At 42.1% G+C, this 14,344-nt stretch overlaps 1 protein-coding gene across 3 annotated transcripts in view; it reads left to right on the top strand.

The window, feature by feature from the left end:
* Positions 1 to 14,344, top strand: part of kcnq5b (potassium voltage-gated channel, KQT-like subfamily, member 5b) — a 161,284-nt gene that overhangs the window by 141,047 nt on the left and 5,893 nt on the right. For 2 of the 3 annotated variants that reach the window (XM_037764363.1, XM_037764361.1), the window contains 3 exons: positions 2,661 to 2,884; positions 7,878 to 7,986; positions 11,374 to 11,505. In XM_037764363.1, coding sequence (XP_037620291.1) covers positions 2,661 to 2,884; positions 7,878 to 7,986; positions 11,374 to 11,505 — 465 coding nt within the window. Of the gene's footprint in view, positions 1 to 75; positions 133 to 2,660; positions 2,885 to 7,877; positions 7,987 to 11,373; positions 11,506 to 14,344 lie in introns of all 3 variants that reach the window. The other variant, XM_037764360.1, reaches the window with a different exon arrangement.

Below are 14,344 nucleotides of genomic sequence, written 5' to 3'. Positions count from 1 at the left end.
TAAATATTTTCTCTCCTCTGTTTCCGCATCATGTAACACATCACCGTATGTCTATCTCCCCTTGGTTTTTTTTAGTAAAATTCATAGTAATAAACAGAAGCTACTGAGGAGGCGTACCACTCGGAAACATAGGTACACAGCGGTCTCTGCTCCCCTGTTACATGACGTTTTATTTGGGAATGCTGACTAATTCTTGGTGCATGGGTATCTGTAGGAGGCTGTGCAGCCTCAGAGAGGGCAGAGGGATTCAATATTGCAGGGAGACATCAGTCGCCTTCATAGTAATACACTATCTGCCTTTGTTTGATCTTTGCCTGAGCAATGCGCTACTTCTGCCTGTTGTGATGTTGGTTTTAACTACATTTGCTCACAGAATATTTGTACCATGATACATTGTCAGTAGCAGATCCTGTGAAATAATGAACATCTGTTAGCTTTTTCCTGACTGTAGAGGGATCAAAATCATTTTACTTCATAGATCACCATCATTTTTTTCTTCACGCAGCTCCTGGTGTTACATCTCAGCTACTAGGATTGCTGCGTATAGCCAGTGCCTGATATGTCTTACTCCTCCGTGCCATAGAGCTCCATTGTTGTCCATGTAAAGGATAATGCCCGACATGATGTCCATTATCCACTCCATGATGTCCATTAATTCCTGATTATGGACACCTCAAAGGGGCATTATCCCGCTAATACCATGGTCACTTGCCAAAGAAAAAAAATTATGACCATTAATATATATATTTTTTTGCAACCAAAATCTCAAGTTTTTCACAAGCCATAACTCCGTTTCCCTGGCAATACCTGAGGGTATGCTGATACCATAAATAATCATTACCATAGATATAAAACACTTTTATATCCATGATCATTACCATCAAAGAGTATAGAAGCAAAGAGAGCCAAAGTCAATAACATTGCATACGGTTGAAAAACAGTAAATATAATTAGTATAGTAATATAAAATAATATTAATTTTATTATGCATGTCATATGCAGGTTAACACAGGGTCACAGTTTATTTTGACTCAATCCCACATACGCTGTCCTGCTGATATGAAATCTCACTAGAACACCAAATGTGTATTCATCCGCAGCTGAAAGTAGTCCCCTACAAAAGCACCATTTACACCATTTGAGAATCGTTTCATAAAACCTACAGTGCCCAGCTGTTTTAGGAAATTACTGAGCCCCTTTTTAAAAAACAAAACCTACATTTGTGACCCATTTTGAAAGATTTACTTCTTGATTAGGAACCAATCAGCTGTTGCCACAGGCAGGGTTTAAAAGCGAGAAAGACACACTAAAACATCGTCGGTTTTGGTCTTTGATTTGCTGACAATAAGAAAAATGTAGCTACAAGTCTTATCCTTTGATGTGAAACTACTCATGTTTAATCCAATAAACGGTTCCACTTTTAAATGAGCCATGCCTGACGCTTGTGCACTGCCTTTGCATGCAGTCATTATAGCTGCACAATCACAGATTCAGCCACCCCTTCACTTTCTCTTCATCTCATCAACCTGTTCCTTCCCCTTTCCACAAGTAAGTTTCATCTATTTTCTTCCATAACCTCACCATTTTATGACACGTATGTGCAATAAATCCTATACCTTTAAATGGCGATTTGTTGTATTATAATATAAGCACAAATGAAAGTAACAACATTTAACATTTAACCATTTAAAGGTCCCATATCGTGCTCATTTTCAGGTTCATACTTGTATTTTGTGTTTCTAATAGAACGTGTTTACATGCTGTAATGTTCAAAAAACACATTATTTTTCTTCATACTGTCTGCCTGAATATACCTGTATTTACCCTCTGTCTGAAACGCTCCATTTTAGTGCATTTCAATGGAATTGCAATGGAATTGCAACGGAATTGCGTTGCTAGGAAACAGTTTGGGTCCATGTTTACTTCCTGTCAGCTGATGTTATTTACATACACTGCAACAGGAAATAAACTGGGACACATTTAGAATGTTTACGTTTAAAACCACGTAATGGTCTAAATATTGTATATTCGTGACATCACAAATGGACAGAAATCCTAACGGCTTGTTTCAAATGCGCAATTTCTGAATACGAGCTGTGTGTGTTTCTCCATATATTGAGCGTTTTGATAGTTTAACAGTATTTATATATCACTTAAACCTGCTTTTTAATATAAAAATCTTACTTTTTACAATATGGGACCTTTAATATGATAATGTGACATTGAATCTACCTATTAGCAACAGGCTGATGAATTGGTCATATAGAATGACTGTAGCTAATAGTGGATAAAAATGTGAACACATCAAGGCACAAACTCCACCACACAGTCGAAGCATCATACCTAACCTGAGCTTGCATTTTGTGTAAAGCACCTGCTGCAATGCTGCGATGCATGTTAGTCTTCCTCCATCTTGTCCTGCAGCCCTTCACCCTCTAGATAAAGTTCTGAATGATGACAAATGACAAGAGCATGTAAAGGAACAACATTATGCCAAAAGTCTTGGAAAATGTATGTTGTCGTCCTGAAACTTACATCCTTAACATATCTCCATCTGTCATTCCACCTCTTCACAACAACATTCCCTTCTTATTCTTCTCTTCGCTCCAACTTCCCCCCCCTCTCTACCGCTGTTCACTCATCCCCATTTCACTCTACAGTCAGAAGTTGAGCTTCAAAGACCGGGTGAGGATGGCGAGCCCCCGAGGTCAAAGCATCAAGAACAGGCAGACGTCTTCGGTGAACGAGCGGCGGTCTCCGGTGGCTGAGGCTGGGGCCGAGGGCACCAGCCCTGCCAAAGTACAGAAGAGCTGGAGCTTCAACGACCGCACACGCTTCAGACCCTCACTCCGCCTTAAGAGCCAGTCGCGCTCCACCACTGATGGTGAGTGACTCTGTCCCATTATTCCACCTCCAGGCGAGGTCTAACTCAGCTTTGGATTAATTAGCAGTATTAGGTTTTTCGGCAGTAAATCAGACTCGTTTCTGGTAGGGGTTGGCCTCCGCCAGGGCTGATCTTTGTCACCAATCCTGTTTGTGATATTCATGGAAAGGATATCGAAGCATAGTCGGGGGGAGGAGGGTTTGCAGCTCGGTGTGCTGAGGATCTCATCGCTGCTTTTTGCAGATGATGTGGTCCTGTTGGCATCATCGGTCTGTGACCTCCAGCACTCACTGGATCGGTTCGCAGCCGAGTGTGTAGCGGCCGGGATGAGGATCAACATCTCTAAATCTGAGGCCATGGTTCTCAGCAGGAAACCGATGGATTGCCTACTCCGGGTAGGGAATGAGTCCTTACCCCAAGTGAAGGAGTTCAAGTACCTCGGGGTCTTGTTCGCGAGTGAGGGGACTATGGAACGTGAGATTGGCCGGAGAATCGGAGCAGCAGGGGGGGGCGGTATTGCATTCGCTTTACCGCACCGTTGTGACGAAAAGAGAGCTGAGCCGGAAGGCAAAGCTCTCGATCTACTGGTCAATCTTCGTTCCTACTCTCACCTATGGTCATGAGGGTTGGGTCATGACCCAAAGAACTAGATCGCGGGTACAAGTGGCCGAAATGGGTTTTCTCAGGAGGGTGGCTGGCGTCTCCCTTAGAGATAGGGTGAGAAGCTCAGTCATCCGTGAGGGACTCGGAGTAGAGCCACTACTCCTTTGCGTTAAAAGAGCCAGTTGAGATGGTTCGGGCATCTGGTAAGGATGCCCCCTGGGCGCCTCCCTAGGCACGACCTGCTGGGAGGAGACCACGGGGAAGACCCAGGACTAGATGGAGATCTTGAGAGGTGGAGAGAACGCCTCGGGATCCCCCAGTCAGAGCTGGTTAATGTGGCCCGTGAAAGGGAAGTTTGGGGTCCCCTGCTGGAGCTGTTGCCCCCCGCGACCCGACCCCGGATAAGCGGTTGAAGATGAGTGAGATGAGCTACAGTATAGACGTGCTATTTTTATGCCTCTGTGCCATTTGGCACAAATGTCCACAAAGATGAACTGATTCGAATTTGATGGCCAAAGCTGTGACCACGTCACAAAACACGTTTTTGGCCATAACTCAACAATTCATATGCTAATTATGACAATTTCACACAAATGTCTAATAGGATAAATAGGATTTATGCTAAGCTAACTGTTTTCTGGCTGTAGCTTCATATTTAACAAACAGAAATGAGAGTGATATCCATCCTCTCATTGCACTCTCAACAAGAAAGTGAATAAAAATGTCAAACTATTCCTTTAAGTCCAAGCATGAGACAACTGAACCCCCCCAGTAACATGACATGTATTTAATTGAGCTGTATTGGCCGACCATCCAGCCCACCGGAACTGGTTTTGCCCGCTAATTCAGGCAGCTGAGTGGAGGAATGCTAATGGCTGTTTGTACTTACTTCCTTCGGCGTAGCAGTGCCGGCCTGGCAAGCCCTCGTCCTGGGTAACGGTCAGTTGGTGTTTGTGGTGGGTGGACTGATGGATTGATGGGAGGCGGAGGTGTTGAGCTCCAGCAGCCACATGGGGTGTCAGAGCCGGCCAGCTGGCTGCGGCCTACTGGTGGAGAGGAATCAATAACCGAGCTAGCCAAAACCAAAACTGGTTGGCTGGTTAGCCGCGATGTGTCTGATCATTCACTGTCACTGGCATGTTGGCTTACTGAGATGTTAGAAGAGGGGGGGACATTTTCCTTTCATTAGAAGTGAAATGAGAGATTATTTAATTGTATGTGAATATATATGTTTTGTGAAATGGAGCAAATCATTAATCAGCCCTGTTTTTCCAACATTTTCATCAGGTGACACTCTATCACAGTCCCTCCCGATCATAATAATCAGTAGCTTAGACTCATCGTATCACACACATAGAAGCACTTCAGCACATGCAGACCTTACATGCTGTGACCTATTAAGAGACACAATTGTGAGGCCTTTTACGCATTTGGTTAAACCGAGCAAACAGCTCAACTCTGCAGTCCATCTCTTGTACTGTAACCGTCCGCTTCCCTCCTCCGGGTGTGGTATAACTCAGAAGGCCCATAAACCGAGCTGCATTGCCACAAAGTTGCATTGTTAGCAATATATCTGCAGGCCCACCAGAGGCCTGTTCTTTACTACTAGTCTGCTGTTCCAGACAGCAGATCAAAACACACTTTCTCTTTCGGTCTTTAAGAACCAAATATGTCTGAAGTTCACTTGATTCCAGTCATGTTTAATCAGCGTATTTGCATGCGCTGTTGTAACCTGATAAATAAATCAATTACAAAATTAAGAATAACCCAGTTAATGCAGATGATTTTTGCTCTAGGACAGTGGTTCTCAAACTTTTTACACCACGTACCACCCCAGAAAATATTTGGCTCTCCAAGTACCACCATAGTGACCGATATTAAAATACAGTAGCGTAGGCCTACCCTATTCAGCAATGCACTGTTCACGCAGGGGGCAAATTTATTCCTAATAAGAATATAAGCACTGCGTGTTTGGTTGTAAGATGCCGTTTGAATGTGCGATGGTTTCATGGATTCATTGCTAAGAACATCACCACATACCACACACTGCGGCCTGGGCTCTTCCTCCGTCCGTGTCATATTTCCTTACTGTTTTGCGCCGTTTGCAGCTAGCAGGTGCTGTGGAGGCTTCACTGGCGCTGCTGAAGTAGCCGCTAGCACTTGTGCTCAGTTCACTGTCGTCCACTTCAGTTTCTACAGGGCTGCTGGAAATATTCTCCTCTTGATCCGCACTTCTCCTCCTAATAGTTCCCGTTTGGAGCCACGATTGCAGTGTTTTTGAACCCTTCCTCATTTTAGCTACCTCCGTTTACTATCTTGTCATCACACTTTAGCTTGTAACTAATCGTGGATGTTTGCACGCACTACTACCCAACTATGTAGCTGCTACGTGGGGGGTAGTAGCGCGTGCATACGTTTTTTTGTTTCAAAATAAAATTACAGCAAAGCCAAAACTTATTTTGAAACCCATTTCAATGATCTCATGGTTACGGTATTTTCATTTGTAGTAGTATTTTGATAGTATTATATGTTTTTAAATTTTATTTTTTTTTTTATTTTTAAAGTTATTTTTTTGGGGGCATTTTCCATTTTATTGAGAGGACAGTGGATAGAGTCTTGAAAGGGGAGAGAGAGAGAGTGGATGCGGAAAGGGCCACAGGCCGGATTCGAACCCGGGCCGCCGCGGTCAGGACCAAGCCTTAATACATGGACGCCCGCTCTACCAACTGAGCTAACCCAGGCGCCCTTTAAAATTAATTTTTATTTCATTTTTAAAAAAATATTTCAGAGATTCCTCCGCGTACCACTAGAAGGAGCATGTGAACCACCAGTGGTACGTGTACCATAGTTTGAGAACCAATGCTCTAGGACATCCTTATTTCAGGTTTCTGAAAGCTGCACACACCCAGAATCCCACCAAGAATTATCATCCAATGCTGCAGTCCCACAGAGCATTTTAGCGTCTTTGAGCACATTGCTTTGGATTTCTTTCCCACAAACTCTGCTCTCATCAAACTTGTTTCCAGCTGCAGACAGCTGTTTTCAGTGAAGAGTCTCTAGTAAACCCACTGTGCGCTACCTGCTCAGCACCAAACGGCAGACGGGTGAAGTTAGCAACTAGCTGGTGAACACAGTGGAGCATTTAGCAGCTAAAGAGCCAGATATTTCCCTCAGGAGTTGGTGGAGACCAAACACACACCTATAAGGAGAGTGAATATTGGACTTACATTCCACAGGCATGTCTGACATACTGTATCAATTTTTTTAATTGACAATATTTCAATGTTGTTGTCAGTAGGGCTGTCAATCGATTAAAATATTTAATCACGATTATTGGTTATGTGTTCAAAATGTACCTTTAAGGGAGGTTTGACAAGTATGTAAGTAGTATGTAATGTATGTATATATTTATCATTGGAAATCAATTAACAACACAAAACAATGACAAATATTGTCCAGAAACCCTCACAGGTACTGCATTTAGCATAAATAATATGCTCAAATCATAACATGGCAAACTGCAGCCCAACAGGCAACAACAGCTGTCAGTGTGTCAGTGTGCTGACTTGACTATGACTTGCCCCAAACTGCATGTGATTATCATAAAGTGGGCATGTCTGTAAAGGGGAGACTCGTGGGTAACCATAGAACCCATTTTCATTCACATATCTTGAGGTCAGAGGTCAAGGGACCCCTTTCAAAATGACCATGACAGTTTTTCTTCACCAAAATGTAGCCTAAGTTTGGATCGTTATTTAACCTCCTTCGCGACAAGCTAGTATGACATGGTTGGTACCGATGCGTTCCTCAGGTTTTTCTAGTTTCATATTCATTCATGATTTCAGTATCTTCACTTCAGCTTTAAAACTGAGCCCGCAACTTGCGTTAATGCCTTAAAGAAATTGGTGGCGTTGAAATGAATTTGCATTAACGTGTTATTATGGCTTTAACTTTGACAGCCCTAGCTTTCAGCTTGTTCCACCGCCCCCCAAAAATAATCAAAATGCAGCTTTTTTTTGAGCATTACATAATGTTGTCTAGTGTCTTAAACTGACGTGGAGGAAGGAATTGCATTGTTCTTTTTGACAATACTTAGTTGTAATACTGAAATCTTGCTACTGTTGTAATTTGCAAGTGAAACAATGATTGGGAGGATAAAAAGTCCCTGTTCTACAACCATGCAGGGAAGACCGATAATAACGGGAGGGGATCTGATCACTGAGTAGTAAGACTAATGCAACACATGCACTAATGCACTGTCTGAGTGCAGACTGCCTCACAGTAAACTGTTGTATGCGTTCATGTAAAATGTCGTTGGTGACACAAGGTAGTCTGATCAATGAACAGAATCATAATAGTCCTCCTTTTGTGTGTCCTCTCTCCCGAGCAGCAGACTCCAACATGACAGGGGAGGACGGCTACGATGACAAAGGCTGTCACTGCGATATCTCGGTGGAGGACTTGCTGCCCTCAGTCAAGTGTGTCATTAGAGCTGTCAGGTGAGTCAAAGCCTCTTCAATCCAGCTAATACTGTATTTTCTTCTACTGCCAAGGTTGCATGCAAACAAACCCTGATTGCAACCCCCCTTCCTTCTAGCAACTCTCCGGATTGGACGTGCTCAGGGGATTAAAATGACCGGAAGATATATACAGACGTAGGCAAAATTGTTGGTACTCTTCCGTTAAAGAAAGAAAAACCCACAAAGGTCACTGAAATAACTTGAAACTGAGAAAAGTAATAATAAATAAAAATTTATTGAAAATTAACTAATGAAAATGAGACATTGTTTTTGAATTTTGGTTCAACAGAATCATTTTAAAAAACAAACTAATGAAACTGGCCTGGACAAAAATGATGGTACTCTTAACTTAATATTTAGTTGCACAACCTTTTGAGGCAATCACTGCAAACAAATGATTTCTGTAACTCTCAATGAGACTTCTGCACCTGTCGACAGGTATGTTGGCCCACTCCTCGTGAGCAAACTGCTCCAGCTGTCTCAGGTTTGAAGGGTGCCTTCTCCAGACTGCATGTTTCAGCTCCTTCCACAGATGTTCAATAGGATTTAGATCAGGGCTCATAGAAGGCCACTTCAGAATAGTCCAATGTTTTGTTCTTAGCCATTCTTGGGTGTTTTTAGCTGTGTTTTGGGTCATTATCCTGTTTGAGGACCCATGACCTGCAACTGAGACCAAGCTTTCTGACACTGGGCAGCACATTTCGCTCCAGAATGCCTTGATAGTCTTGAGATTTCATTGCACCCTGCACAGATTCAAGACACCCTGTGCCAGATGCAACAAAGCAGCCCCAGAACATAACCGAGCCTCCTCCATGTTTCACATTAGGTACAGTGTTCTTTTCTTTGGATGCTTCATCTCTTCGTCTGTGAACATAGAGCTGATGTGACTTGCCAAAAAGCTCCAGTTTTGTCTCATCTGTCCAAAGGACATTCTCCCAGAAGCTTTGTGGCTTGTCAATATGCATTTTGGAAAATTCCAGTCTCGCTTTTTTATGATTTGGTGTCCTCCTCAGTTGTCTTCCATTAAGTCCACTTTGGCTCAAACAGTGACGGATGGTGCGATCTGACACTGATGTACCATGACCTTGGAGTTCACCTCTAATCTCTTTGGAAGTTGTTCCGGGCTCTTTGGTTACCATTCGTATTATCCGTCTCTTCAATATGTCATCAATTTTCCTCTTGCGGCCACGTCCAGGAAGGTTGGCTACAGTCCCATGGACCTTAAACTTCTGAATAATATGTGCAGCTGTAGTCACAGGAACATCAAGCTGCTTGGAGATGGTCTTATAGCCTTTACCTTTAACATGAAGGTCTATAATGTTCTTTCTGATCTCCTGAGACAACTCTCTCCTTAGCTTTCTGTGGTCCATGTTCAGTGTGGTACACACCATGACACCAAACAGCACAGTGACTGCTTTTCACCCTTTAAATAGGCAGACTGACTGATTACAAGTTTGAAGACACCTGTGATGCTAATTACAGGACACACCTTAGTTTAATATGTCCCTATGGTCAAATTATTTTCAATCTTTTCTAGGGCTACCATCATTTTTGTCTAGGCCAGTTTCATCAGTTTGTTTTTTAAAATGATTCTGTTGAACCACAATTCAAAAGCAACAGCTGATTTTCATTAGTTAATTTTCAGTAAATTTTTATTTATTATTACTTTTGTCAGTTTCAAGTTATTTCAGTGACCATTGTGGGGTTTTCTTTCTTTAACAGAAGAGTACCAACAATTTTGCCTACGTCTGTATATATATATATATATATATATATATATATATTTAGGTTATTTTTAGATCATCTTTGGTTCATGTAATTGGATACAGTGTTGAGACAGGAAATATGGTTAGTGGGAGCATTAACATTGCAAAGCTGTGTAAAGTGACGGAGCCATTGTGTGTCCTAAAAGAAACATGGTCAGTTGGATGCAGGAATAACTAATACTGTAAGAAAGACTTAAAGGTCCCATATTATAAAAAGTGACATTTTCATATCTTTTATATTATTAAGCAGGTTTAACTGATATATAAATACTGTGAAAGTATCGAAACGCTTAATCCACAGAGAAATAAACACAGCCCGTATTCAAAAACTGTGCGTTTGAAACAAGATGATTTCTTTCCATTTGTGATGTCACAAATCTGCAATATTTAGACCATTTCATAGTTTTAAATGTAAACATTCTAAATGGGTCCCAGTTTATTTCCTGTTGCACTGTATGTAAATGACATCAGGAAAACATGGACCCAAGCTGTTGCCTAGCAATGCAATTCTGTTGCAATTCCATTGAAATGTACTAAAACGGAGTGTTGTTGTAATAAAAATCAGAAGAATCATCAAAAGTTTTTATAAAATAATTTGAATTAAAGGGGGCATATCATGCTCATTTTCAGGTTTACACCTGTATTTTGGGTTTCTACTAGAACATGTTCTAGTATGTTCTCTGTCTGAAACACTCCGCTTTAGTGCATTTCAATGGAATTGCAACGGAAATGCGTTGCTAGGCAACAGCTTGGGTCCATGTTTACTTCCTGTCAGCTGATGTCATTAACATACACTGCAACCGGAAATAAACAGGGACACATTTAGAATGTTTACGTTTAAAACTGTGAAATTGTCTAAATATTATAGATTTGTGACATCACAAATGTACAGAAATCCTGACGGCTTGTTTCAGACGTACAGTTTCTGAATACGGGCTGTGTGTGTTTATCTGTGGATTCAGCGTTTTGATACTTTCACAGTATTTATATAGAACTTAAACCTGCTTTATAATATAAAAGACGTAAAAATCTCACTTTTTACAATATGAGACCTTTAAAATGAGAATTAAACTGAGTTTGATCACTCAGTCCAACCACACACACACAGTCCTGATGGAGCACATTTGCAGGTTTTTTGAGAGTTAAACTAGATAATACCTAATGTTTATATGACTTTGATTGTTGCTTAATTAACCCTGAATATTTGCTGTTATAGAGTAATACTTCATATTTGAACCAGGGTCAGTTGTATTGCTGTCTGTCCTTGCTGATTCCTCTCAAACTCGCACATTCAGTAAAGTTCTCTAGAACTTTGCCTTGAGGCTGCACAGGTGCATAAATTCAGGGAGCTGCTTTTTCACAGTGATAGTTTACATGCACACAGCTAAAATAAGCTGCCACAACCTCATTGTATGTTTTTATAATGTTCAGTGAGGTGATTGTTCAGCACAAGGAAAATAAATGGAAGCTTTGATGTGTTTTCATTAGCTACAGTCTGTGATATATCTCAGCTCCAGGTAGTCACTGCAGGCCACGCATACCGACTGTATAAGAGCTTCCCCTTGTGGCTGGTGTATGAATTTCTCTGCTGTTTGTGCAGGATAATGAAGTTCCATGTAGCCAAGAAGAAGTTTAAGGAGACCCTGCGTCCTTATGATGTCAAGGATGTGATCGAACAGTACTCCGCCGGCCACTTGGACATGCTGTGTCGCATCAAGAGCCTGCAGACCAGGTAGGAATGATGACAGGCTGCACACACTGCATGACAACAGCAGCTGACAGACTTCAGTCCTCTAGTCCAGGGGTTCTCAAACTTTTTGGGGTCAGCAACCCTTTAAAGGGGACAACATGTTCCAAGGACCCCCTCATAACTGTAACATCGATTAAGCATAATGCTTACTACCATTTGTACTCTCAGATGCCATTGGATCTATTTGTGTTTTAAAACGTTTCAACCTAAATACTTCAGACCTGTTTGATAGTGATAAACAGAAACACATTTCAATCTGAATCATGTTAACACTAGTTTAGCTAGTTTGGTCTTATGCCGGAATCAGACTACACGGTATTTTTGTCTTTGACGATGGTCACCATGTCAGATCTAACGATCACAGCGCCATAAACTCTTGCAGTGTCTTGGTCGGGTGACTGGCAAGACCACACGTATAACCACGACCAATCACGGGACGTCGTATTCCACGATCATGCGCGAGTTCAGACGTCATCGGGGAGGCGGTTGAAGCAACTGTCAATCATGGCGACAGAAGCGTTGTGTGTGATGCTGGCGGTCTGGTGTTGCGAAAAGAAAAAGAAAAGAAAGAAAAAAGGGTTGTGGATGCGCTCCTGGGCGGCACAGAGAGGACGGTACGGGCTGTCCATACTTCCAATATTTCTCGCCAACATTTGTCTTTTTTGACTCTGTCATGGTACTCCCTCGATGAAACGTCAAATAGGCAGTGGGGGGGTTCAGTTGCCACAACTCAATTAATTGTTCGTCAGTTTGGTTGTCCCACCTGACGGCAGCAAACTCGGCATCCCTCCTCCTTTTCTCCATGTTTGTTTATTACCAAGTGACCTGACTGCGACTGCGCGCTGGAGAGAGCACCTGATCGGTCAACGCAAAGGAACACGTCGTTGGAGATGTCACACTAGGCGTGTCAAGACAAAAATTCTGACAGGCTAGACTTTTCCTCGGGGTGTCGTGGGGCGTCCCAGACGTGGCGTCGGTTGTCGTGTACTATGACACACTACACGAGACAAGAGGATCGATTTTCGCACACGACACTCATTTATCGTTCCCGATCCCCTACGACGGCCGTGTTGGGCTATTATCAGGCTGATATTGTGTAGTCTGAACCGGGCATTAGCATCACTTGACAATGTGGAAATATTTCTCCATGCTCGCCAGCTAGCTAGCTGGCTAATAAGCTAAGCTAAGCTAAGCAGCAGCAGGAACGGTTCGTTGCTTCCTGAGTGAAGTGACTGATTCATGACAGATTGACGTGATGAGTCACAATCATATCAGAGTTTCTATTGGCCCAAAGCTAACGTGGGAGACAGTAATGGACACAATATGCTTGTTTTATTGGTGCAAATGGTCCCCATCTGTAGATATGCACTTTTTAATGATACAGCACAATTTTATAATTTGTAGCAAATTATTTCGCTGACCCCCTGACAGAGTGCCACGGACCCCTGGGGGTCCCCGGATCCCACTTTGAGAATCACTGCTCTAGTCTTTGCTGTCTAACTAGAGCTGTTTGACCACACTGTAACTGATTTATCTGTATCTTGGTGTGTATGTGTGTATGCGGGCACCTTCAACATGCATGGGTATATGTGTGTGTGTGTCTGTTACGCGGATGTCTGTGTTTGCTATTTGTGATTTTGTATATATGTGTATGCACATGTGTGTGTTCCCTTTGCTTCCCTCACAGGCTGGACATGATAGTAGGCCCACAGCCCCTGAGCAGCCGAGCCAAGACCTTTTCCTCCCCCTTCCTGCCTGTCTATTACAGCCAGGGCAGAAAGAACTCCACCCAGGGGTCAGAATGCCTCCCCCCCCCCCCATTCTTCACATGTCATAGGGGTTCAGTTTGCTTCTCATTTGTTCAATTCAGGGGCTGGTTTGAACTTAAACAAACTTTTTCTTTGAATTGATTGAAATGGAAGTGAAACCTTTCTTCACACATGCACTGCTCTTTTTCTCACACACCTCTGTCCTGGATACGAAGTCATCCACTAACAACAAAACTGCAATATACTGAGTTTGGTTTGGGCCAGGGGTCAGCAACCTTTACTATCAAAAGAGCCATTTCAGGCAAAAATAATACAAGAGATCTGTCTAGAGCCGCAAAACATTTGAGCATTGTGATGAAGGTAACACGGCTTATAGTCTAAGTATAATAGTATATACTGTAAGTCTAATGCAGAGAGGGCCAAAGTGCAAATGTACGAAGAGTATTAAGGCCACATTGAGGGAAAAAGAATCTGTGATTTCGAGAATAAAGCCATAATATGAGAAAAAAAGTCGTAATGTTACCAGAATAATGTCATAACTTTACATGAAAAAAGTCATAATATTACGAGAATAAAGTCATAACATAACGAGAAAAAAAGAGAAAAAAGAAAATAACACGTAAAATTACTACTTTATATTATAACTTTATTCTCATAATACTACAACTTTTTTCTCATAAACCTATGACTTCATCTCGTAATATTATGACTTTATTCTGGAATCTCGGATTTTTTTTTTTTCCTCAATGTGGCCCTAATACTCCGTTGTACCATCGTACCATAGACCTACAACAATGATAAATAATATTGAAAATGTAAACAAAAAAACAGTTATTCATTTCCACCAAATTTGAAAAAAAATCCACATGGAGCCACTGTAGAGGGGCTAAAGAGCCTGTGTGGCTCCGGAGCCGCAGGTTGCTGACGCCTGGTTTGGGCATTTGCTGTTTTTATCTGATGACACATTCTGGTGAATTCTGGGAAATTCTGGGATCATCGTGTGAACCTAACTAACACATATGACACAGAAACAGCCTCTGTAACACACACAC

The sequence above is a fragment of the Sebastes umbrosus genome, chromosome 3, assembly GCF_015220745.1.
Source record: "Sebastes umbrosus isolate fSebUmb1 chromosome 3, fSebUmb1.pri, whole genome shotgun sequence".
In the NCBI taxonomy this organism is placed as follows: domain Eukaryota; kingdom Metazoa; phylum Chordata; class Actinopteri; order Perciformes; family Sebastidae; genus Sebastes; species Sebastes umbrosus.
Note: the sequence above shows the minus strand (reverse complement) of the source record. Positions and strands in the feature narration are given on the sequence as shown.